Here is a 24687-nt window from a genome sequence, read left to right on the forward strand (position 1 = left end):
TCCTTCAAGTCCTTCAAGTCCTTCAAGTCCTTCAAGTCCTTCAAGTCCTTCAAGTCCTTCAAGTCCTTCAAGTCCTTCAAGTCCTTCAAGTCCTTTGAGTTCTTCGCGAAGCACCGGCGGGGCAAGGAAAGGGGCGATCCTCCTGGGTCTTGACCTGGGGTAGCATCGAGAAAGATTGCATTCATGTCATCGGCGCTTTACCCATTGAAGACTAACAAGCTATCCAGGCTGCTTCCACGCGAGCAGAGACTCTCTAGAAGCAACTGCAATTGGTACAGGTAATACCTCCCCCCTCCCCACAGTCAATCCCTTTCCCTTTGGTTCCTGTGCTAAATTGACGAAGAGATAGCCTACTCCGGGACAACATTGAGCGTTCCTGTGCTCTATGGAGTAAAGTACTCCACTGGCTTGGTGCTACGGCGCCGTTCCTACGAGTACGAGTGCTACTCGCATCTAGCATGCAATCCTTGCACAGCGTGAAACGTGCCCTTGCATACGGTGACAGTCCACGGGCCTGGAACCCAGGCCAGGCATGATTCCTTTCCATGCTCGCGGCAGCCCACCATCTGTTCGGGATTTTGCACCTGCCCTTTCCATTGTTGAAGAGCGCACAGACTTTAGCTGCTAGGGTACCATGTCCATGCTCGGTCAGTATACATTTACCTAGGTTGTGCCCCCGTATCCCTCTGGAATTTATATTCCGCTGTCAATTTGTCGACCAAACGGCCCAAATGGCCGCAACCTCGTCAGTGTCCCTAAACACGACGTTGGATCCCTTACCTTCGGTTTTGCAGCATGGACTGGTAGCGGTGGCATTCTTTGGGCTGCTTTCACTCATCTCCAGTGTCGCTCTCTTCACTTTCCTGACGTATCGACTCTGTGTATGGTATCACCGAGGCCAACTCAAAGATGGCGCTAATCAGTTCCTGCTCCTCATCTACAATCTGGTGCTGGCTGACGTCCAGCAAGCGATGGCCTTCGCGCTGACGTCGGTATACCTCTCTCAGAACAAAATCCAAGTAGGGACCACGACATGCTGGGCGAATGGGTGGTTCGTTTCGACTGGTGATCTTGCTTCAGGCGTCTTCATCCTCGCGATTGCGTTGCACACATACTACGCCGTGGTAAAGGGCAAGCGGGTGACAAACAAGGTGTTCTATGGCGGTATTGTCTGCCTGTGGATATTTGTCTATCTTATGGCTATCATCGGTGTCGGCATAAGTTCCAAAATATACGTCCGGGCGGGAGCATGGGTATGTGGCTAGGTCGTTCTGTCGTCCAATCAAGCTGACAACCACAAAGTGCTGGATTGACAAGAGATACGACAAAGAACGCCTGTGGCTTCATTACTTCTGGATCTTTATATGCATGTTCGGGACAGTTGTCACGTATATCCTCATTTTCGCTTTCATCAAAGCCAAATCACGAAGCCGCTCGAATGCGAACTTTCCCAACGACGGTACCGACCCTGCCTCTACTCAACGTGCGGCCAAGTACATGATCATCTATCCTGTGGTGTATGTCGTTTGCACGTTACCACTCGCAGGGGGTCGAATGGCCGCAATGACAGGGGTCTCCGTACCATATTGTAAGTCTTATCATGCCGCAGCGGTTGGCCACACGACTGACGATAGCAGGGTGGTTCTGCTTGGCCGGGGCAGCCATCAGCTCCTGCGGATGGCTAGACGCTCTATTGTACGCCGTGACGAGACACGTCTTGATATTTGGCCGGGCTCCTCCACCTCCTCAAGACTTGGGTCTCGATACCTTTGGCTGGAAGAACCTGGGTGACAATTTCTGGGGGATGAGGACCACCATTAGTGGCCCACTAGGAGATCCGAATGCTCGAAGGCGTGATAAGCGCGATTTCCTGGGAAGAAGTACGCCACGTCCCCTCCGCTCGCGACAGTCGGATGAATACCACTTTGCAAGCCAGCCCGAGGGGGTCATCACGGCCAAGACCACGATCGAGTTTAGGTCAGGTCCCATGATCAACTACGCCGAATCAGATATAAGTGCGATTGAGCTGGAAGACAAATCAGAGCGAATGCATTCGCAATTCCAAAAGGAGTGATGTAGTGAAAATAGAGATGGGACTTGGAAATGCGACCACGATCAAGCAATGAAAAGGAGGAGTTCTCTGCCAGACACTACGGCCGACTGTTACAAAGAGCAAAGGGGGAACAAATGGGACTGCGACTGTACAACATGTCTGCGAATATATGTAATTTGCCTGTGCATCATTCATGAATGAGGTTCTGATGGAGTTGAGGAATCCTCACCTGTACCTCGTACTGTATGTGGCAAACAGGAACGCGGCGCGGAAGTTAGTTGTTCCAGCTCACCGAGGTACGGGGCGGGGGGAGCCTCACTCGCGCACAGCCCAATAGCCTCCCTGCCTTCGCCGGACCCCCAACAACTTGCTCCTAACGTAGCAGAGGGTGCTCGCTTGCTTTCGGACTCACGGAACTACGTGAACAGCATTCGACTTGGACCTTTTCTCGTTCCCATCGTCCAGGCTGGGTCAACGGCCTTGATTTTCAGGCAGAGTCCAAGAGCCACCTGCCTCTCTCCCCCAACCGCTAGGTCATCGTCATGTTGTCGAAACAACCTTCTCTCTAGCGAAGCGACTTCCTGCAAACCCCGCAGTCATGTATCGACCTCCACGAACGGCCCTTTCGGGTCTCGAACGAAGTCTACGCGCTGTTCGGACCTCTAGATCGTACGCCTCATCTTCGGAACCTGTTCTACGAACAGCCCTCTTCTTTCCTGGTCATGGCGTCCAAAGGAAAGGCATGACGAGACCTTGGGTGGAAGCTTTCCCCCGAACGTGTAAACCGTTTTTAGAAGAGATGGATGACATTGTGCATTGCAAGCTGTCCACTCTTATCGACGAAGGCCCCATCCTGCAGCTGGATAAGACGGAAAATGCCCAACCTGCAATCATGGCCGTATCCATCATGATCTTGAAGGTCCTCGAGCAAGAGTTTGGCTTCAAGACGGAGCAAGCGATCGACGTCACGTTGGGACACAGCTTGGGAGAATATGCCGCATTGGTCGCTGCGGGGAATCTGGAGTATGCATATGCTCTCGATTTGGTCCGGAGACGCGGCGACGTCATGGGAGAATGCACACGAAAAGCAAAAGAGGAATCGGGCGAGGAATTCGGCATGATCGCCCTGGTTTGCGAGCAGGGACAGCTGGACTCGCTGATCGCGGCCGTCAGAGAGTTCCTGAGCCAAGGCTCTGAAGGCGCAAAGGACGACTCCAGCGCTCTCCCAGCATTCCAACAGATCTCGATTGCCAATGTCAACTCCAAGAACCAAATAGTGCTCAGCGGCAGCTTCCAGCGGATACGGAATCTGCTGGTCCACATACGAGAATTTGGCGGACATGATCCCCGAGCCGTTGAGTTGAAATCAAGATCAGCCTTTCACAGTCCGATCATGATGCCGGCATATGAATTCATGAAAAAGGCCCTCACCCCGGAAAAGGTGACATTTCCCGGCCGGGTCCCCTGCATCAGTAATGTCACTGCTAGGCCATTTAGGTCGAAAGACGACCTCATGCAGAACCTGGCGAGGCAAGCCGTCGACACGATCCTCTGGTGGGATTCTATCAAGTATCTGGATCAGCAGGCTGGATGTCGCCGCTGGCTTGGTGTGGGGCCTGGAAAGGTCGGGCGCAATCTTGTATCGAAAGAAGTTGGGCGTTCGTCAGCGAAAGGTGGAGGCGTCTGGTCCATTACGGAACCGCATGAGATTGAAGAGACGCTGCGCGATCTGGAAGCCACCGCGAAGGAGGAAGACAAGTGAGAATATCAGCAAAGCGTCCAAGGATGACCTTCTGCTGGCTGGAAACCCATGCTGCCTTGGTCTGGCACCACCAGCGCGATGCAGAGTGATGGCTGAGGCGTGATAACTGCCACAAAACATCAAGGATGGGTGAAGGGAAGATCGAGTTGGACCTTGGCGAGGCAAAAGCTCTAACAACCCAGAAGCAATGTATAAAAGGCTGTCGATATGTCTGGCAGAGAACGAAAAAGGGGGCACATGATGTGATCCCGAGATTCAAAGGATATATGTTTATTCCCGAGAACCTGTCCCCAACGCAAAGACCCCTGCTAGTGAGACCCAAGTTAGTGACTTCGGCGAACGATTCGACAAAGTGATTAGCAGGTTCTCTGGTAGGCGATCCCGATCCCTCCACCGAATGAATACAGCGAGCGCTCTATGAGTTACTGGGGAGCCTAAGGCGTGTCGACCGAGCAAAGGAATCTGAGAACAAGAGGGCGAAAGAACCTGCTCCCGCGGGTTTCACTTATCATCACCCCCAACTCGACGGTGCTGATGGAAAAGTTTTTGTCAATTGATGGATTGCTGGTGTTGGTTTGAACCCCGCCTCTTTCTTGTCTTTGTTCTCAGTGTGTATATTTTTCTTCGTGGGGAACGTGGGTTGTATGTTTGTGCACGCATTTGCAGGTGCGGCAGACTTCTCGTGGTTCTAGGTGGCCAACACCATTGATCTATTGACCACCATCGGGAAACTGGAGTTTTAGCAGTCCAAGTCGAGTTGCAAGGATAATCAACGAGACAAATAGTCAGCAAAGCCTTCAAGGTACGCCATGCTCGTATTTACAATCTGTTGGTCTCATAGTCTTCTCCTTGGACGTTCAGCCTTGCGCCCGCTTGGAGTAGGTGGCGACAAGGCTGTGATAGATTGATGCACGTGCCACAACAACGGAGTCTCACAAGTCAACATCCGACCCTCCGGCTGAACCGCAGCATCACAGCACCACCACCGGGGCACCAGTAACCACTATCCAGGGGTTGCCAGTGGTGCCAGTTCAGTGGTGCCAGTCATCTTCCATCGACGTCAGACTGGCCCCTTTCCCCGTGTTTCCATTGTTCTTTGCCTCCTACTCGGTACAGTAATTCTGGGCCTTGAATCCTGGTCGTCTGCCCTTTCTATTTGTCTGTGTCGAAACACAAACATCTCCAGTGTGCCAAATCCAAATCCATACCCAGGCACTGTGGCATGCTTATCTCGCGGCTTCAATGAGCGAATATCTCCCCTCGTTCATTGTCGAACCTGTGCTGCGCCAAGCGAGGCGATTCTCCCGCCTCAGCGGCACAACTGAGGAGTCGCCCGGTTTCTTCCCTGCCGTGCCCGACTTGCAACGCTGGAGCCCCTCTCGTCTTTGGAACACGTCTCCTCCACCTTCACTGGAAGACCCTGCGGTCGAGCCAGAGTCAGAGCACAGGGAGACCACTGTGCAGTCTATAGCGAGAACCATCCAGCTATGGGCCAACCAGTTGAACAGCTTCGACTCCATCCCCTCCCCTCCTTTAGAGTCCCAGGACGATTCGAGACGACCATCATCCGAGCCCTCTCTACGACAAGAGCCTTCTATCACTGAGTTTCCTCCTCTCGAGCCCGAGCCTTCACAGCCGCCGCGCCCCGCTGTCCTCCAAAACCTCCGCACGGAGAGCGAAACCTCTCTGAATCCTGCCAATGAGTTGTCATATCGATCTCGCGTACATGAGGACAGTGCACGACCTCACGCCGCATCTGATCCATTGAGGGATCTTTCAAGAGTCGCAACCCTGGCGGGCACGCCAGATGTACAAGAGATCAGCGGCGGCCGGGGAAGAGATGGTTCCGGAACCCTACCAGAAGACGATGGTATGGGCACTCTCAGACATAGGATCAACGCTGTGTGGGCAGGCCCTGGGACGGCTGCGGAGAAATCAAGGCTTGTCCACGCTTTAATGATGGAACGGTATCAGAAGGGTCTCGCTGGCAATGCCATGCTGTCCAGACCGCCAGACCCATCTCAAAGACCAGCATCGCCAAGCTCGACCGTGTCAGGAGCAGCTCAGGAGATCAACTACAACGTCACTGCCGAAGCCCTCGTCCCGACCTATGCACCTCTTGATCCTGATGACATCGAGTCCTCGGGTGAAATATCTCAACCGATGCTTGGCTGTGTCCATTACAAGCGAAACGTTAAGATGCAATGCAGCGTGTGTGAAAGATGGTATACTTGCCGACTTTGCCACGACGAGGCCGAGAACCATATTTTGCCGCGTCAAGAGACCAAACATATGCTGTGCATGCTTTGTAACACCCCACAAGCCGTTGGCCAGTTTTGCAAAGCGTGCCAGGTTCAAACGGCGTGCTATTACTGCCCGATCTGCATCTTGTGGAACAATGATCCTGAAAGATCCATCTATCATTGTGACGACTGTGGTATTTGCCGACTCGGCGAGGGTTTGGGCAAAGACTTCTTCCACTGCAAGACTTGTGCAGCTTGCATGTCGATTCAGGCCGAAAGCACCCACAAGTGCATCGAAAAGAGCACCAAATGTGACTGCCCCATCTGTGGTGAGTATATGTTTACCTCGAACAAACCTGTTGCGTTCATGCGCTGTGGCGTGAGTATATGTTTACCTCGAACAAACCTGTTGCGTTCATGCGCTGTGGCCACAGCATCCACGAGTCGTGTTTTTCCGAGTGGTGTAATACTAGCTACAAATGCCCGATCTGTTCCAAGAGTATTGCCAACATGGAGAGCCAGTTTCGACGCCTGGACCGGCACATTGAAGAACAACCGATGCCGGAAGAGTATCGAGGCAATCGGGCCTATATCTTTTGCAACGATTGCAACAGCCGCAGCGTGACCAAGTATCACTGGCTGGGGTTGAAATGCACCATTTGCGAATCGTATAATACAACTCAGCTGGAACTTCTGGGGGCCGAGGAAACTCCACAACTACAGGAACAACAGGAACGCGCGCAGCAAGCAGGAACCTCTGAAGCGGCCTTGACAGCAAGTCAGAGCCACACTCCGACGGAGCGAGCGAGTCAACCAGTGGATATCGCAGGAGCGTCGGACCAAGTCGTCCCTCATCCTATCGACATAGGAACAACGTCCACTACTCCCAGAAGCCGGTCGTCTTGGCTTCTGCCTCACTCACCCACAGCTCGCTCCGCCCGCTCTGTGTCTCCGGTTGTCGGGAGTTATTTCGGAACCGGGCAACGAGCAGCAGGCACACCCGAAGCACCTCGACGTGGAACAATATTGGTGAATGACGACGATGACGACGACGACCTTGATTTCTGGGGTCGCCCCAACTCGCCCGGGCATCATAATGCAGCGGAGGCTGGTTCAGAGTCCGAGTCCGAGAGTGAGCGTGACGAGCCAATGGAGGACGAGGATGGAGAGGAAGAGGAAGATGCAATGGACTTGATCGGGCACAGATGATGGACTCACTGGGGCATTATGCGTTTCGCGGTACACTGCTGGCAAGAATAGGGAAAAGAACGAGTCATGACCAAAGAAATGTTACGGCGAGCAGGGCATGTCAAGGTATGGGGGTTTTGCATATGGGAAAGATGGAAGAGGCTATGAGTACAAGCGCTTACTTTGGTGTCGTGGTTGTGTTGTTTTGGGAAAACGAAGCAAAAAAGGAGTTTACGCATCGCGGCGTATACCTGCGCACCTGTATCACTAGGCAAGCATTGTGGTTTGGTTGTATTGGGAGTCGTTGATGTATCTGATGATTTGAAGTCTTGCATGGGCTCATGGCTACTATATGCCCCAGGCTGTGCTGTGTGGTGTTTATGTTTCAATTTCTTCTCCTTTGCCCACCCACGACATGAACTCGGTACCTTTTGAGCATCTCTCCTGCCATCCACCAACCATCCACCCACACCCATCGCACCATGAATCACACAATAACCCGACAGGCGAATAGGCAGGTCCATCGTAATTATTAAGATGGATTTTACCTCAACCTAAGTCCGCTAATACCGGATCGGGGCCCGTCTCGTCTGTGGCTCTTGCGGCAGCTTCATTCCACTTCCCTCTCCATCTCCGCAGCTCTCTAGCTCTCTAGCTACTCTCACTGGACCGCGGTGCCCTTACTCCCATGCATCGTTTCTCCAATGGCTCCAACTCCTCCCCGACCGAACCGGTAGCTCGCATTGGTAGAGCCCAAGGCTAGTGAGGCCCTGCGGGGAACAAAGCTTTGCACGCGAGACCCTCGTTGTCCTCACACGGCAATTGCGTCGTCGATGCCCGTGCCTGGTGCCGCTCTGGCCAGACACGGTGAGGGATCCGCCTTTGCAATTGACAATTTTCCCGCTCGATATTTATCCTGAATATCATTCGATCGGCAGCCGGACTCCCACCGATGAGTTGACGAGGTATATATTCGTGGCCTTCTGCTCCCAAACAGCCTGTGGAAAGGATAAAATCTAAAGAAGTCGACCCTGTCTGATCCCCTCTACTATTAAAACGCAACTCTTTCCCCCCCCCCCCTTCCATTGACGTACCGAGTCTCAGGCAAATCGTGTACTGATCAAGTCGCTTTGTGCCGCGCTGTCTTTATTACAAATCACATTCTTCCCTCGACCATAGCCTAGTCTATCTGTCCATTCCTTGAACAGCACCGACAAACCGCAAAGATGGGTGACGCCGGTATGCCTCGATCGCTCCAGGAGAGCTTGGACAACACAAAGGTCTCTTATGTCCAACTCGGCGCTTCTGGCCTGAGAGTCTCCATCCCCATCTTGGGAGCCATGTCCTTTGGTGAGTCTGAGTCCACAATCACGCCTTATCTCGGGACGAAGCCACAGTCATGTCATCACTTTGCTATGAGCTGTTAGCTCTAAACGGTCATCGGGCCAGTAAAAGGGGTTAGACATGCGAGAGATTGAAGTTCAGAGGAAAACTTGTACTAGTGTCGTTCATTCCAAGCCACCGCCTGTCCCTTAGAGCTTCTGGGTGACGAGACAACCCATGTAACTAACACTTTCTAAAATTACAGGTCACAAGGACTGGCAACCATGGGTCATCGACGATATGGAGGAAGTGGACAAGCTCCTCAAGGGCGCCTACGACCGTGGCCTCAACTCCTGGGACACCGCCAACGTGTACTCGAATGGCGAATCTGAACGCATGATCGGCCGCGTCATCAAGAAGCACAACATCCCCCGCCACAAACTGGTCCTTCTCAGCAAATGCTTTGGTACTGTCGGCGAAGAACCCGGCGTTGTGCACATCAAGTACCCCGAACAGATCAGGAAGAGCAAAGACTATGTCAACCAGGGCGGACTGAGCCGTGCTGCCATCTTCAATGCCGTGGACGCGAGTCTGGAGAGGCTGGGCACGACTTATCTGGATGTGCTGCAGATTCACCGTTTTGACAAGTCCGTGCCGGTCGAGGAGACCATGAAGGCTCTGCACGACCTCGTGCAGGCGGGCAAGGTTCGATACATCGGTACGCGCTGTCCCCCCTCCACCGCTTTCTCCCTGTTAGTCATACCGTCTCACTAACGACTTTTCTTCCTCCCCTATACAGGTGCAAGCAGCATGTGGGCGTACCAATTCGCCAAGCTGCAAACCTGCGCCGAGGCCCACGGCTGGACCAAATTCATCTCGATGCAGAACCACTACTCGCTGTGCTACCGCGAGGAAGAGCGCGAGATGAACCCCTACTGCCACGAGACGGGCGTGGGCCTGATCCCCTGGGCGCCCCTGTACCGCGGACTGCTGGCGCGCCCCTTGGGTTCCGAGGCCACGGTGCGCGAGGAGAGCATGAAGGGCAACCCGATGTTTTCGGGCCTCGACCCGGCGGACCGCGAGATCATCAAGCGCGTCATGGAGCTCGCGGACAAGAAGGGCTGGAAGATGTCGCACGTCGCCCTGGCCTGGATCATCCAGAAAAACACCATCCCCATCGTCGGCTTCAGCAACCTCGCCCGCTTGGAGGAGGCCATCGCCGTCAAGGGCAAGACCCTCACCGAGGACGAGATGAAGTATCTCGAGGAGCCGTACAAGCCAAAGGCTATTGTTGGCCATTCGTAGAATCTTTTCTTCCCTTCTCTTCTTGCGAGAACAGCCAGTCTGTCAGCTTCATCATCCGTGTGTGCGTGTGTCTCAGATCAGGGGGTTGGAGGTCCAGGGGTTGTGAGTCGGAAGAGTAGTACAGAGAAATGGAACTCCGTCTCGATGTGTATCTTTTGGAAGGGAAAGAGGCAAAGGGGAGCTATTAGAGAATTATACCGACTTGTTAAATACGCCCAGCTCGATCGGGGACAAGATACAATACCCACGACTGATGGGGGACCTGGCGGGCCCGGAAAAACGCATAGCAAGGCAAAATAAGCAAGTAAGCAGATAAGAAAATAAAGAAAACAGTCTCACTAGGATGAAAAGGTAGACGGACGACACCCAGTATCTAGAATAAGGCTGCGAGTAAGTAAGTCTCTGTTGGACAATATCGATTCGTGGGGACGGCGAGGCTGAATCCTCAACCCTTCCTTTCGAAGTGTGGTGGTATGCCATGCCATGCCATGCTATAATATACGCTAATAGTTTCCACGCCTCTCTGGGTCTGTGTTCTCTATACACACGGCAGACACATAGTATTTGCACACCGTGGTGAATGCAACGCAAACGCAACGCTTAACCATGCCATGACAAATAACACTGTTCAAGATACTGACGACAAAGGTTCTTTTTTCCCTTCCAGTTTGACGAAATTCGTTCAGTTCAGGTAGGTAGGTAGGTAGGTAGGTCTTGAGCGGGCCCCCTTTCCGATTGGACTTGTCTGCGATTACAGCTCATCTCTTCTATTCTGGGCTCTTTCCCCCTTTCGTTGAGTTGCCTCTTCTCCTCGCTAAGAAGAAGGAAAAGTAGCCACATCGTCAGCCCGGGCGACTTGTCCACTCCCACACGCTCCCACATGTAGCGTCCGCACAGGGTGCTCTTCAAAGACCCACTGCGCGCCGTTCTGCAGCACGTACTGGTACCCCACAACCTGGCCGGCCTTCAACCACAGGTCGACGTACCACTGTGGCGTTGTGGACGTGTAGTTGCCCGGGTTCAGGGGTAGGATGATGTCGTCGGCGTTATTCAAGCCACCGCCCAGTTTTGTGACGTTGCCCAAAATGAAGATGTTCTCTCCAAAGGCCGTCGTGGCGTTGACGCTGAAGATAACCTCCGATTCGCAGTCCATTGTGACGTTCGGAGCTCCCGCTGCGAGGGCGGGGGTATAGTTCCCCGTGGCGTTGAAGCTCGTTCCGCGACATTGGCTGCTTGTGAGGTTCGTGTTCGCTGATGGAGACGAGGCGCCCCAGCTCATGGGGAATTGGCCCGCCCGACGACGCGACATGGTCACGAAGGATGCGAATGACCAGGTCAACTTGGATGCCGAGGTGGAGAAGCCGGTGGTGCGGTCGAATTGTTCGGAGATGCTGCCGTTAGAAGGGAGGTGTGGCTGCACGGCAGAGACGAAGCCATCGGCGTACGTCGTCATGTTGGTCAAGATTTGGTTGAGCACGTCTCCCGTATATGTGCCGACGCTGACGGTGGGGTAGAGATCGGTGAAAAAGGGAAGACTGATGTTGTCGACCGTGAGTTGTCCGGCGGTTCTGATCTGATGGACGGCGTCGTAGAGCAGTTCTGCGGCGGCCAGTGTGCAGAGCGGCCAAGGATTCCCGCCGTAGTAGGTGTCTTCCGGGTACCTGCCGATGAGGACAGCGTTGGGAGGCTGCGCGTTGTTGTTGATCGGGTAGAGATTGCGGAAGCTGTCGACCAGGACTTTGTGTGTGGCGAGCATTTTCGAGTTGCATGGCTGGAAGTCTGATGGGGATTTGTTAGAAGGAGGGAGCGAGAGCTCTGGACGACAGGGATTGCTTACCGCCCGCATTGCATGTAGCGTTCGCATCAAAGACCGAAATGCTTGCCAAGATGGGGTCCGAGTTGATGCCGCTCCGGACAACGTTGTTGACATTCACATCAGCCGTCAGGTAGCCTCCGGTGGCATTCCAGAAATTGTTTTGCAAGAAGCAGAGGACTTGAGAGGCTTGCGCACAGGGTTGACAGGTTGTGTTTAGCTGTTTTGCCAGGAGAGCACCTTGGACAAGAGCACGATGCTGATTGGCAAGAGTGAAGAAAGACGAGCCGTGGACTTCTTCCCAGAGATCATAGCCGGTCTGAAGGGATTGGGAGGTTAGATGAATAGCCGAATTGGCTGACAGAATGCTGAAGACTTACCTGGTTCCAATACTGGCCGACATATCTGAGATCGTTGAGGACCAGCGGCCAATAGATCTGTTTGTATAGGGCTGTCTCGTTCAGGTTGAACAGGACCGGGGCGAGTTCCATGAATGCAATCGCTCTCAAGGCAGGACCATCCCGCTGTGGCCTACCCCATTCTCCATCGAACCTCGTCAGATTGGTATAGAATTTGGGCTCCCCCAGACCGTCGCCTGCTGGCCACAGCGAGCCCGAGGGGTTGGTGACCGTCTGCACAATGGCCTGGGCGGTGGTATAATCCTCGATGGTTTTTCTGAGGGTTAAGTTGCCGAAGATCAGCTCCTCAATGAGCATTCTGTAGGTCAAGGCCGAGTCACGAGTCCAGGTGTAGAAGTAATCTGCAGGCACATATCAGTCTGTCCCCGCTTTACTCGTTGAGCGACGGGGAAGCGTCGAAACCCACTTGGATTGACTGTCGAGGGAGAGGCAACGACAACACCGGGGCTGGCACCTGGGACCAGACTGGAGTTGAGGCCACCAATATTGGCTAAGACACCTTGGATAGCGATAGCTTGCTCCTGAGGAATGAATGTTGAAAGAGGAGTTTGTTGTCGTTTGTCGAGGGCGGGACATGGTTTCGCGAAAGTCAGGAGACTCGCCAGCAGTAGTGAGGAACGCAGCATTGTAACGACGACGAGGGCAGACAAAACAATGGAACACGAGTTGTTCCAGTGCAGGGAAGAGAGAGAGAGAGAGAGGAGAAACAGAATAACAGCAGATTGTGACGGGGTTTATGATGATGACGACGATTTCATTTTCATTCGAGGCCTTTTCTACTTGCGTTGGACGGAGCTTATGCAGCAGCTGTGCGTATTGGACAATCTTAGGGGATGAAGCATAGACGAGCATGAAGCTGTTGAGCTGTCTCCAGATCTGGGGCAGCAACGGAGCTCCGATATAAGAGGGTAAGAGAGTGAGAGCACATTGGCTTAGCAGGAGCAGCATACAAGATTGAATGTACGTAGAAGAGACTCTAGGCTTCGGGCATTGGCCAGTGGCGGGGAAATTGCTATAACAAGGACGCCGCCCAGACGCGCCGCACCATTGACGTCACGGCGAGGCCCCTCCAGGCACCAGGGGCACCCAAGAGTCACCCAAGGGGCACCCAAAGGCCACCCAAAGGCCACCCAAGTGGGGGTCGGGTCCCAGGCTCCCAGCCAGGCAGAAAATACGAGGATTGGCGCCAAGTCTTTTCACTTTCATCTCACTTTCATCTCACTTTCTCCGTCTCACTTCTGCCTCACCTCCACCTGTCGAGCCGTTTAGCATTAATTCTTTCGGAGAAAACAGATGAGACGACTTCTATACCGAGTCCTCTTGTGTCCCAACAAGTTGCCTCTTGAGGTGGTCTTTTAGCAACCCTCATCCGCATCCTCAATTCCATTCTGTTGGAGACAGACATTCTCTCCCCTCTCCGAAATGCCTTCACCCCGGATCGCTCGGTGTGGTTCTTGTCCGCCTTAAACCAGGCCACCTGTGACCCAGACATTGTATAAAAAGCCCTGACCTTGTCACCAAAACCCCTCTTCTCGCCCTAAAATATGTGCTGTGTGCCCTCGAAATGCCCGCAGACTCAAACAACCCTCCTCCCGGTCGTCGTCTCTTCCCCGTCGCCATAGATGACATCGCGCAAAGTGACCCGACCAGGACGTTGGCTTCGATTCCCTTATCCTCCGACCTGTCTCATGGCTATAGAGATGTCTCCTTCCTCAGTTTTGCCAACGCCGTCAACCGCGCCGCATGGTTCATCGAGACCACCTTTGGCCGCTCAGCCAATTCCCCAACTCTGGCTTACATCGGCAAGTCGGACATGAGGTATCACATCCTGGCTATGGCAGCCGCCAAAACTGGCTATCAGGTAAGGTCAGAGCGGCTTCGATTCGGGTTCGGCGGGATCAGAGTCAAAACTTGGCTCACTGATGCGTCTGCGATCAGGTCCTGTTTTCGTCTCACATCAATAGCCTTGCAGCCCACTTGAATCTTCTCCAACTGTGCGATTGTCATCTTTTCTTGTCTGCAGAAGGTGTCGACGTCGCGGACATATTAGCCGCTCGCTCAATGAATCATGCCATCTGCCCGGAGTTGAACGAGCTCCTAGACCCTTCTCCCGCAGATAAGTACCAGATGCGCAAAACTTTCGACCAGGCTGCCCAAGATACTTTTTTGATCTTGCACAGTTCAGGCACCACCGGACTCCCAAAGCCAATCCGCATCACACATGCTCAAATGGCTGCCAACGACCAGATTACCCACCTGCCTGAGGAGTGTCAGTGTGGAGGCCCTGGTTTCCGCAGGCTCAACCCCATCAACATTACAGCCGGCCGACTGATTGTGCCATTTGCTCCTTTCCATGTGATCAGCGCCATACTCCTGATGTGCTACACGGTTTTTGGCAAGACCACGTATGTCTTCGGACCTTCGGACCGGAGCATGAATGCAACAGACTTGCTCGACGCCGTCGAGTATGGTAAGGGGGACTGCATCTTCTGCGCTCCAGCATTCCTGGAGAAGTACGCTTCCTCAGAGCGAGATCTCGCCAGATTAAGCCGCTTATCTAGCATCACGTATGGCGGTGGTAAGATCGGGCGGTAAGAGTCTAAGCTCGCTGCACAGCTAATTGTTGCCCAGGTGTACTGTCGCCTCGAGCCGCAGCCATCCTCACGGACCGGCTTAAAAACACGACATTTATTCAATTCTTTGGCGCTACAGAGAGCGGATGTTGGATTCTCTATCAGATCGGGACCGAGGACATGGAGTACCTATCCATTGATGCATGCCATATGGGTATAGAATGGCGTCCCGTGGCAGCCGACAGCGACACTCAATCCCCAGCGGACGGCGACTCGAAGTCACAGCCCGCCGCTCCAACACTGTATGAACCAGTCATAGTCCGTTTCAAGGATCCGACCGCCGCGTCCCGTCAGACAGTCTTTCAGACCTTCCCGGAGCTCGACGAGTACGCGACGGGCGATCTCTTCGCTCCTCACCCGAGTCGACCCAATACATGGAAATTCGCGGGCCGCGTCGATGACCTGATCCTCTTTGGCCACGGCATCAAGTTCCACCCGGCGGGGATTGAGGCCAAGATCCAACACAGCCACGACTGGATCCGGGAGGTGCTACTGTGGGGAGATGGGCACCAACAAGTGATCACACTTATTGAGCTGACGGACGAGGGTCTGAGGGAAGTGGAGAGCGGAGGCCCAGTAGCAGCACAGTTTCAAAATGAAATAGACCTCCTGTTCGACAAGGTCAATGACGAAGCGCCTCTAATTGCAAAGCTCGCCAAGACACATGTCATCTTCGCGACGAGAGAGAAGCCTCTTCCCCGTACGTCAAAGGGCAGTCTACGCCGTAAGGAGGCCGCGCGAGTCTACCAGGCCGAGATCGACCAGGTGTACAGGGTCCATGGGGACCAGATGATGGGCAGCATGATGTCGAGGGTGCACCAGTTACCTAAACCATCCAACTAATAGCCATCTATATATCTAAGTCTTCCCGAACGGGCCTCCGTAAAACTAGAAATATTAATGAAAGCAGCGTAGTAATACCCGTGCTCCCCACTCCTTTGACAAGAACCATGCCTCTCAACCTTTTCCCCCTCAATATTGCATCCTTGCCCTCATGGCCGCGTACTCGCGCTGCGTGATGGGGTCGTACTTGGGAGGATGATCGTCGTCGACGCGCAGACACTCGATGACAGTATCCGGGTCGGTGGTGAGGAAGTACGGGATCGAGTAGCGCGGGCGGGTCATCATCAGCCCGTTGTTTGCACCGTCATCCTCCCAGCGCTGGAGCGGGGGAAGCTGGACGCGATGAGCCGTCGAGGTGAGGAAGTCGTTTGACCAGCGCATGAGCAGATCGCCGACATTGACAACACACGTGCCCGGCAGGGGCGGGACGTCCACGAACTCTCCGCTCCCCGCCGGGTGCTCGACCTGCAACCCGCCGCAGTCGTCCTGGAACAGCATCGTCATACTGCTCCAGTCCGTGTGCGCGGGCATGCGCGCCACCGCTCCCTCCTGCACCGCCGCGGCGTCCACGGGAGGGTAGTGCAGCAGGCGCAGCTGGTTGTGGTGCCCGTCGTGGAACCGGAGCAGGTGGTCCTCATCGTCGGCGGGGAACCCGATTCCCAGAGCCAGCGCGCGCAGCATGTGTTTCGCCGCCCCGAAGCACGTCCAGTAGAACTCGCTCATGAACGGGCGCCATTCGGGAAGGACGTCCGCGGGCGGCCATACGTTGGGTTGGTCCGGGTTGGTTTCGGAGCCGACTTCGTAGCTTTCCTGTTTGGTCTTGTTGAGCGGAGCGAAAACAGCATATTTGCATTTATAAGAGAAATATCGCTCGTTAAAGAGAGAGAGAGAGGGGGGGGGGGAGAGATTCATTGCGACGGACAACAATTCAAGCTGAGGGACAGGAGGAAATAGGTCTGATAGGCGCCATGGTACATGAATGCCACACGATTTCTTCCGCCGTTCAAACTGCTCACCGGGAAAATGAGATAGAATAGAGGAAACGAACGACCAAACAGAGAGGCATGCATAGAAGAAAAAGGAAACAAGTGTATAGATGAGTGTGAACCTCGCACATCCACACGTCCACCATAAAGACATACGTACCTTAAAGTCCTTCACCTCCCTCAACCTCCTAACCTCATCCTCATCCCCGCCGCCGTCCCCCGTGGCCATAGCGCTCGACACCTTCTCCAGCCCAGGCCACGAGTAACCCCGGTGCACGCTCCAACCCGGCGGATGCGGCGCCTTCATCTTCTGCTCCAGGGGCAGGTCGAAGAAGCGTTTCGACAGGGCGAACGCCGCGTCCAGCTCGTCCTGGGGGACGCCGTGGTTCTTGATGTATGCGAAGCCCACGTCTCGTAGGGCGCGGACGAGGTCTTGGGATGCTTTCAGTCGGGCTGAAGAAGAGGCCGATGTGTCTGATGAGGGCGAGGGAGATGTGAATGGTGAGAGGTCGATGATGGGGATGTTGGCAGTGGCGCTCGCGCTGGCGTCTTCTGATAAGGAGATTGACCCCATGTTTAGCTGGGACTTGGTGTTTTGAACCCCAGTCCGGTACAGTGTGGTTGGGGGGTTTCGAGAAGTTGGACAGGAAGATAGAAAGAATGGTATTTGAGTGAGGACTTTAGAAAAGCAACCACACTAAAGGATCCCATCAGCTTGTACCGCGATCGACGCAAACCGCGAATAGGATCGCCGGTCGCTTCGTCGATGCAAGGCGTTCCACGAGAGACAAATACCAGCTACAATGCCCAATTGCTGCAATCCTGCTTATCCTTTTCGCCAACCACATAGTGGCTCAAGAGCCTAAAATCGGTTGGCAAGGTGTATTAATCGTGTCCTCATGTACCATTATCACAGAAGGCCACGCCTGACGAATGCATGTCGCAAAATCAGTTCAAGGTAATGTCATTGCTGGTCTAAGCTAGCAGATTGAGCCTTCTGGGTATCCACCACCACAGGGTTGAGCAACGTTGCCAGAATGAATGGAAAAGAGAGCCCGCAAAGCACCTTGCCATGCACACCAAGCTGATTTCTTTTTGTAATAGCATATATGATCGTGGTGGATCAGTGTTTGTAGCAGTTCAGAGAGTCGGTCTCGCCGCTCGGCCAGGAGCATCCTGGTTGCGCACATGTGTGTAGTAATGGTCAATGAGTTTACTCATCGCCACCCTTCTTCTTGGATTTCTTGCCAGCTGGTAGCCCTTCTTTCTGAGTGTGGACCTTGAGTCTCGTCCACGACTCTTCGGGGTCCCATTCGAAACCTTTGAGGTATGGCTCTTCCATTTCGTCATCAGCCTGCACATCAAGCGTCAGTATGCCATCTCAGTTATTGGAAATGAGCGAGTAGATTTACCTTCTTCTTGAATTGCTTGTGAATGGCATCCAGTGCATCCTTTATCGTGACACCTTTCAAGTTCCTTGCAGTGACCTCGAGACCCAAGGGGAAATGCAGATCGATCTTCTTGATGGGAGGGGTAGTGAGCAGCTTCTTCAGAATTGTGGGATCTTCCACCGTGGAAGGCGAGGTGTTGATTTTCCTGACTGCGTCAGCTTCGAGGGGTCAAAAGGATGCCAGGAATGCCACTTACCATCCGGTCTTTTGCGTCTCTGGAGCGACAGCGATCTTTGTTCCCTCCTTCTCTAGTCTACTGTGAGCAAGAGTGATTGAGGCTTCGAAATAATGAGCTTACCGAGATCATTGATGTTCATGACACCGGGTGCGCTGGATGTTGTTCTTCGCTTGGTCTCCTTGGGTCCATCCTTGGGGGTGGCATCATCGACAGCGATGGCAGAGTCGACCTTTGTGAGATCTGATGTGTCGGCAGACATGTTGGCTGTGACTTGCAGGAGATTGGCTGATGGGTCAGTTAGTCTGAGTGGGAGCAATTGTCAGAGGTGAGGGTAGTGTGAGGAGGGAGACGAGGTTGCCAATGTAAGGTTCAAGTGAGACTTACCAGGAACCAATGGGTGAAGTGGGAGCAAAGGTACCCGATGGAGGGTGTGATGTTATGTGATGGACGAAAGAGTTGGCTACAGGCGGGATAGCAGGATGGTTGGGATGAAGAAGGGAAAGTGAGGGAGAGAGACAAGAGGAGAGATGGCCAGGCAAGAGGCAATTGAGGGGTAGGACGCAGGACAAGAGAGGTACGAGGCATCCCAAGTTCCGCGAGAGTCAAGTGACCCGATATGCCCGGAGCAAGAGCTTTGACGCCGCAGGGTGGTGAGAGCATCCCACAGCATCCTAACCTCACGCGACAAGCACCTCACCCCTCCTCCACTTCGCGCCCGTAACTGGCCCCGGGGCGCCCCATCCAGGCTACTAGGCTGAGCCATCCCCGCACTTCCAGGTAGTAAGACGCCTAAGAGGAGTGGTGAGACCCACCCAGCCATGCCACAGGAGAGCGTCACAGGCTGCTCGGAGAATCCAAAATCCGGGGTAATTCCCTCACCCCTTTTTCGCAGGGCTTGGCATCAGCATCGTTTCCAAACAACTTGAAGCTGGCCATTGTGCGCTTTCCAAACCCGCAACAAGGCTTCAGGAATATCTAGAAGCCTGCCCGCCTCTTCGTTCCCTTCTTGCCCTTTTTCTCTGCTTGTCTCGTTCCATAAGCACCTCTCTCGGGCTGCGTCATGCTAAATTCCGGTAACCCTCCTTGACCTTGGCCAGCCCTTTGACTCGAACTTGGTGCGATTGGCTGGCTACTTTGGACTTCTCGCACTGGTAAGTCGGAGATCTTTGGCCCACTACTGATGCCAGGCAGTATATTTCGTCGCATCATGACTTCTTGACTGATGATTTGAGTCCTTTCCAATTTCCGTTGTAGACGAGCGGCGGATCTGAGAGCCTTCTTTCTCTCTTGTGGATTCAACGACTCCGCCGCCATCTCCTCCTGCGCAAGCTTCATCTTCTGATTCGTTTGCTGGTAGGAATAATCTGCTGGGTTTTGCTCGATAGAATTTGGAAGATGAGCCAAAATGTTGGAGATGTTTGGGCGATGCTCGAGCAGTAAAGGAGGTACCTCGTGGCGAAATGTTACATATCTCCGTAGATGAGAGAATGTCGGTTCTTCTGTGTCTGGAAGAGCCTCAGGAGTCGGCGCCTGTGAAGATTCAGGGTCATCCAACTCGAGCCCTATGGGCGGAAATGCGGCTTCCCTGTCTCGTGTCGGAGTCCAATACGGTCGTGGAGAAGCAGACGGAGGAGGAGCTATCTTGGAGGTCAACGCAAATGCTCCGAAGAAACCATCTCCCACTATTTGGCGGACCAGTCTTTCGCGATTGACCCGACCTCGGTCTGTGATCTGGTCAGACAGTGGTTCGACATATGCCCTAACCAAGCTTTCATAGAGGTCCAGAAGTAGTTGTCTGTGCGAAGAACTAGATACTCCTCCTACAACAATTGCGGCCGGTACGACGGTTATACTGTCCTGAAGTGCCAGAGTATCAAGCCATTGATCTGCGATTTGAGAATCATGTTCCACATCCGTGATGCGGCACCTGCCAGTAAGGTCTGACATCAGATGCATGGGCGTTAAGTTGTTCTCGCCTTTCAGGCGTTCGAAGTGATGTTCCATAACCGGTTGCAGGGCTGATTCGAAAGACATACGGCTGTTGTCATTATCCTTCAGCGCTTCGTAGAGCAAAAGTCTCTGCCAATTTCGAGAACTGGGAGAAACACGTTGCATATTTGCTGCAGTCGTTTGTGCAAAGCCCGCTTTCCCTGCGAAATCGTCTGCTCCTTCGCCGTCCCGCACAGCAAAATCATCTAGATCCTCGTCTCTGATATATTTAGCACTGATCGGGTGGGTTTTCAGCGGCCGGGGCATCGATAAATGTAAGACCGTCTCCGGCAGATGATTTGAAAAGCCAAATTGCCCGAGTTCATGCTTATACAGTGCTTCAATGATCTCTCCTGTAGCCAAGTAGGCGACGAGTTTGATAAGGCCAAATCTGACGACATGCGTAGGCTGAGGTTGGATTGAGAAGGCTGCTGGACGCATTGTGATTTCACTGACATCCTTCATGTGTCCTTTGAGCTGGTACGGTAATTGAAAGGTTGAAGGATCTTGTATGGAGATGGTCGTTGAGTGTACATCCTCCTGTCCGAAGCGGTATATGATAGCCAAGTGGCTGGTGGTTGAATAAAGCAGCACCCACGAATCTTAGACTACATGTTAGGCACCGTATCAAAAGGACAGAAAATGCACGTACCTTCTGAGGATTCAAGCACGCTCATACCGAGACCCAGATCAGTACGATCCCGGTAATGATTCCAGGAACACTCCAATTCAAGCGCTTCGCCTGAGTGTCTGTCGTTGCCACCACTACGAGGTGAACAGAATATCAACAAGCGTGACGAGGTCAGTACAAATATGCGATCGCTCCGACGGCCGCTGTTTTTGACATCAAGGATCACGTTCCGATCTGGCTGGGATCCGAGACGCATGTCGACCTCACCCAAAAATAGTCCTGTCTGATCAAATGCTGCAGCGAAGTGTCGATTGCACACCAATAGTCTGTCCATGATGCCCTCGGGACTTGTCAACCAGCAAACTCGGTGCCATGTATTCCTGGATTTGAAGCCTTTTGAGGACCGAGATTGCCGCTCGATACTGCCTATATCATTTGAAGCTTTCAGAGATACCTGTTGTAGAATGCGGGCCGACCTTGAATATTTTCCTGTGAGTTTCCAGATACTCCATTGCCCGCTAGCGTCTGCAAGTGCCACCAGACTCTGATCTTGCGGATTGAAGGCAGCATAGACATGAGGTTGGCCTCCCGTCCTCGAACGCGGAATTGTGACGATTGGACATGGGTCCAGCAGCCCTTCTGACGCTTTCGGCTTTGACAAGACCGGCCGTAAAACGGTCGTCCCACTTGGCTTGACAACAAGAAACTGCGTGCCCTTTGATTGACTGCAAGAGGCCACTTGAATAATTTCATCTGTCGAATCGGTCCAGGTACCTGACGCCTGATTCGCAATGAAAGGCACCATGCATAAATCCGATAGACCAGCTTCGTTGGGGATTTCAACTTGCTGCGTATCGATGATAAAGAGCTGAAGAGTCTCGGTGCTTGAGGAGGATCGCATTGCGACCACAGGAGTATAGGGCGTGTTGTTGTGCGAGCCAGAGTCGAATGGCCGTCGAGCATGTCCGAAGGCGAGGACGTCTTCTGAAGGTCGATGTTTGGACCTTGAGGCAACGGTATTTTCCGAGCCGGGCAAATCAACGGCAACGAAGGCTGCATCTGGCACTCGTTTCAGGAAGAAATTCTGTAGCCCACGACCAGGTGTAGCGTCTTGCGCTGGCCAGGTTGAGTGTACAGGGTTTGGCGCAGAGTTCCACATTCTTTCGTCCGCCACCAGGAAGTGAGATGAGCCAGTCGGCGTGACCCGCGCATTTTGTAAGTCATCAACTTGTTGGGTCTGATGCTGGCGCAGAAACGTCCATTCGTGATTGCGGTCATCATAAGAAGCAGTACCAAGGTGTCCATAGCTCAATACCCTCGTTTCGTGAACATGGCGGCTGCGGCGCCGGGCATCAGCCATTGGAATGAACTTTTAAAGGTTGCGGACAGTGCAAGACATATAGGAAAGACATGTTCAGATTCGACGCGTTGCTCCGATTTGGATTTGACGTGAAGGCAGTTCCGATTTTGCGCAGCTATGCTGTAGCCGTGTTGAAAAGAGCTGAGGGAGGATTGGTTTAGAAGAGACTCTCATCAGGGTGAATCCGCGTATATGGACAGAACATATCTGGGAAACATGAACCCACCCGAAACTGAGAATTCGAAGTGCAAGCCAAAAATTTTGGATCGGATCTGCCAGTCTAGTGCCCGGACAAATCAACGGAGAGCAATCCCAGAAGGCCTCTGATTTGAATTCATTTTTCTGCCTGTGTAAGACTCCACAAACTTCAAGCAACTTGAACCGGTAGCATGGCTCAAAAAAAGGTTTTAGCAGCGAGCTCAGAGAAAAAAAGAGCCACAAATCGAGACACGATATAGCAACGCTTGGTCTAGGTGACTGTTAGTGATTGCTGTTACCAGTGTTCCATCATACATGACTTACTTCGATCCAAGGTCCTCCGGGTTATGAGCCCGGCGCGCTTCCGCTGCGCCACGTTGCTTTGTGTGATAATTTGCGAAGAACATTTGGCGTAATAAAAATATATAACGGATCATTTTGTGTAGGTGGGTCGCTAGCTTGTGGGTGGCTTGCCAAGGCTTTATGTCACCAACACCTCGGCGTTCGAGTTCTTCCGACGGCTTTTGGTGAGCACCTCTCGAGTTCCTCGACACGATTTGTCGGTATTACTCTTCCACCGAAGAACAAGATTGAATTGCAAGCTGCGTTGTATTCGTCCGTCCTTTCAAAAGACCCGGCAACATACCGCTCGTCCGCTTCGGCCGACTTATTCAAGTACGATGGTATGGGAAGAGCTGCAAACTCCTAATCGGACTACGCTCCATCCACCATCCCTGAGTGCTTATTCTGATTCGGACATTTGTTTCGTTGTACTCCTAAGCAGGCACCCAATGTTCTCCACATCCCTCCCCGGGCATGTGTATGAAGAGGTGCCCGTGGCAGTTTGAACCAATGATATCGTTCCTGATGCAGGGTCTCACCACAGTTGACCTCACGGAAATGACTGCTCGTTCTATACAAGGTGTCTATTTGAAGTGTAAGGTGACGCTTTCTTGAACACTGCACTCATGACGAAGGACATAAATACCGTGCCAGAGAAAGAAAGCACGGCCGGATTGTTCGCTTTCATCGACTATCCATTTGTTGGAGAACTCGCGGACGTTGCGCAACAACAATGCCGACCAACTTCCACGCCCTCGTCTTCGGAGCATCTGGTATATCAGGGTGGCCGCTGGTGAAAGAGGCCCTGAGCTACCCTTCTCCCACCACTTTCAGTCAGGTTACAGCCTTGTCCAATCGTCCCTTGTCAATTTCAGAAGCTCAGTGGCCCGATGACCCAAGACTTCAGCTGGCCAGCGGCATTGATCTCACGGCAACGGTCGACACTGTTGTTGAGGCGCTGAAGGAAAAGGTCCCCAACGTCGCAACTGTCACCCATGTCTTCTTGTTTGCCTACATTGACCCAGGAAAGGACCAAAAGACGCTTAAAGAGGTCAATACCAACCTTGTCAGAACCGCTGTTGAGGCGATCCAAATTGTCTCGCCAAACATCAAGAGCTTCGTCCTACAAACGGGTGGAAAAGCGTATGGAATGGGTATGTTTGGCTTCTCCCGCCCCTGGAGTATAGCTAAGTGTGACCGCAGAACGCCCTGATGTCGTCAAAATCGTGCCTCCACTTAAGGAAACCTACCCTCGTGTTCCCAAGCCGATTGCGGACGATATCTTCTACTACTCACAATATGACGTTCTTGATTCTCTGTCTAAGGGGGCCTCGTGGACTTTCACTGAAGTCAGGCCAGACGCCATGATTGGGTTTGTGCCAGGGACCAACGTCATGAATCTAGCACAGGGCCTGGCGTTCTACCTCAGCCTCTATCGCGAAGTCCACGGGGCCGGAGCCAAGGTCCCATATCCTGGCGCTGAGCATGGCTATCGTCACAAACACACTGACACCTTTCAAGACATTGCAGCCAAGATGGAAATCTACGCGGCATTGAACCCAGAGAAGTGCGGGTCTGGAAAGGCTTTCAATGTGGCAAATGGTGACGTGGTGACTTGGGCCGACAAGTGGCCTGGGATTTGCGCTTACTTTGGCCTTGAAGGGATTGGTCCTCAGGGCACTTTCGAACCACCAGCGGAATTTGTGACGAAGCACTCTGAAGTCTGGTCCAAAATGGTCGAAAGGGAAGGCCTCAAAGCAAGCCGGTTGGACTTGTATTACTGGCCTTTCATGGACTTTTTGATGGACAAGGCGTTCTTTGATCGCCAATACGACCTGAGTGCCGCCCGGGACGTCGGGTTTGAGGAGACCATTGATACTGTCAGATCCTATACAATCTCGTTCGACAGAATGAAAGCCGCAAAGATCATCCCATAGGCGGAAGGACACGGTGATGGGAGGAAGATGCTG

The 24687-nt window shown here is 53.2% G+C and overlaps 10 protein-coding genes across 10 annotated transcripts; 6 read left to right on the forward strand and 4 right to left on the reverse strand.

The window, feature by feature from the left end:
* Positions 1-731: 731 nt before the first annotated feature.
* On the forward strand, positions 732-2074 carry Z520_08934 (uncharacterized protein; the record flags this gene model as incomplete). Its single annotated transcript, XM_016779430.1, has 3 exons — positions 732-1253; positions 1303-1588; positions 1638-2074. The coding sequence occupies 3 exons, from the start codon at positions 732-734 to the stop codon at positions 2072-2074; spliced, it is 1245 nt and encodes a 414-aa protein (XP_016629540.1).
* Positions 2075-2651: 577 nt separating this feature from the next.
* Positions 2652-3815, forward strand: Z520_08935 (uncharacterized protein; the record flags this gene model as incomplete). The annotated part of the gene is made up of 1 exon (XM_016779431.1): positions 2652-3815. The coding sequence occupies one exon, from the start codon at positions 2652-2654 to the stop codon at positions 3813-3815; it is 1164 nt and encodes a 387-aa protein (XP_016629541.1).
* A 1242-nt stretch (positions 3816-5057) lies between these two features.
* Positions 5058-7267, forward strand: Z520_08936 (uncharacterized protein; the record flags this gene model as incomplete). Its single annotated transcript, XM_016779432.1, has 2 exons — positions 5058-6391; positions 6532-7267. The coding sequence occupies 2 exons, from the start codon at positions 5058-5060 to the stop codon at positions 7265-7267; spliced, it is 2070 nt and encodes a 689-aa protein (XP_016629542.1).
* A 1205-nt stretch (positions 7268-8472) lies between these two features.
* Positions 8473-9874, forward strand: Z520_08937 (uncharacterized protein; the record flags this gene model as incomplete). The annotated part of the gene is made up of 3 exons (XM_016779433.1): positions 8473-8596; positions 8835-9287; positions 9369-9874. The coding sequence occupies 3 exons, from the start codon at positions 8473-8475 to the stop codon at positions 9872-9874; spliced, it is 1083 nt and encodes a 360-aa protein (XP_016629543.1).
* An 814-nt stretch (positions 9875-10688) lies between these two features.
* On the reverse strand, positions 10689-12732 carry Z520_08938 (uncharacterized protein; the record flags this gene model as incomplete). Its single annotated transcript, XM_016779434.1, has 4 exons — positions 10689-11653; positions 11712-12006; positions 12068-12447; positions 12513-12732. 4 exons carry the CDS (start codon positions 12730-12732, stop codon positions 10689-10691), a joined length of 1860 nt encoding a protein of 619 aa, XP_016629544.1.
* A 938-nt stretch (positions 12733-13670) lies between these two features.
* Positions 13671-15582, forward strand: Z520_08939 (uncharacterized protein; the record flags this gene model as incomplete). The annotated part of the gene is made up of 3 exons (XM_016779435.1): positions 13671-13967; positions 14045-14684; positions 14738-15582. 3 exons carry the CDS (start codon positions 13671-13673, stop codon positions 15580-15582), a joined length of 1782 nt encoding a protein of 593 aa, XP_016629545.1.
* Positions 15583-15711: 129 nt separating this feature from the next.
* Z520_08940 (uncharacterized protein) lies at positions 15712-17142 on the reverse strand (the record flags this gene model as incomplete). Its single annotated transcript, XM_016779436.1, has 2 exons — positions 15712-16392; positions 16729-17142. 2 exons carry the CDS (start codon positions 17140-17142, stop codon positions 15712-15714), a joined length of 1095 nt encoding a protein of 364 aa, XP_016629546.1.
* Positions 17143-17781: 639 nt separating this feature from the next.
* On the reverse strand, positions 17782-18456 carry Z520_08941 (uncharacterized protein; the record flags this gene model as incomplete). The annotated part of the gene is made up of 4 exons (XM_016779437.1): positions 17782-17922; positions 17981-18164; positions 18216-18267; positions 18318-18456. 4 exons carry the CDS (start codon positions 18454-18456, stop codon positions 17782-17784), a joined length of 516 nt encoding a protein of 171 aa, XP_016629547.1.
* A 716-nt stretch (positions 18457-19172) lies between these two features.
* Z520_08942 (uncharacterized protein) lies at positions 19173-22177 on the reverse strand (the record flags this gene model as incomplete). Its single annotated transcript, XM_016779438.1, has 2 exons — positions 19173-20788; positions 20839-22177. 2 exons carry the CDS (start codon positions 22175-22177, stop codon positions 19173-19175), a joined length of 2955 nt encoding a protein of 984 aa, XP_016629548.1.
* A 1273-nt stretch (positions 22178-23450) lies between these two features.
* Positions 23451-24654, forward strand: Z520_08943 (uncharacterized protein; the record flags this gene model as incomplete). The annotated part of the gene is made up of 2 exons (XM_016779439.1): positions 23451-23871; positions 23921-24654. The coding sequence occupies 2 exons, from the start codon at positions 23451-23453 to the stop codon at positions 24652-24654; spliced, it is 1155 nt and encodes a 384-aa protein (XP_016629549.1).
* Between the last annotated feature and the right edge of the window lie 33 nt (positions 24655-24687).

This window comes from Fonsecaea multimorphosa (genome assembly GCF_000836435.1).
Source record: "Fonsecaea multimorphosa CBS 102226 unplaced genomic scaffold supercont1.21, whole genome shotgun sequence".
Taxonomy (NCBI): Eukaryota; Fungi; Ascomycota; class Eurotiomycetes; order Chaetothyriales; family Herpotrichiellaceae; genus Fonsecaea; species Fonsecaea multimorphosa.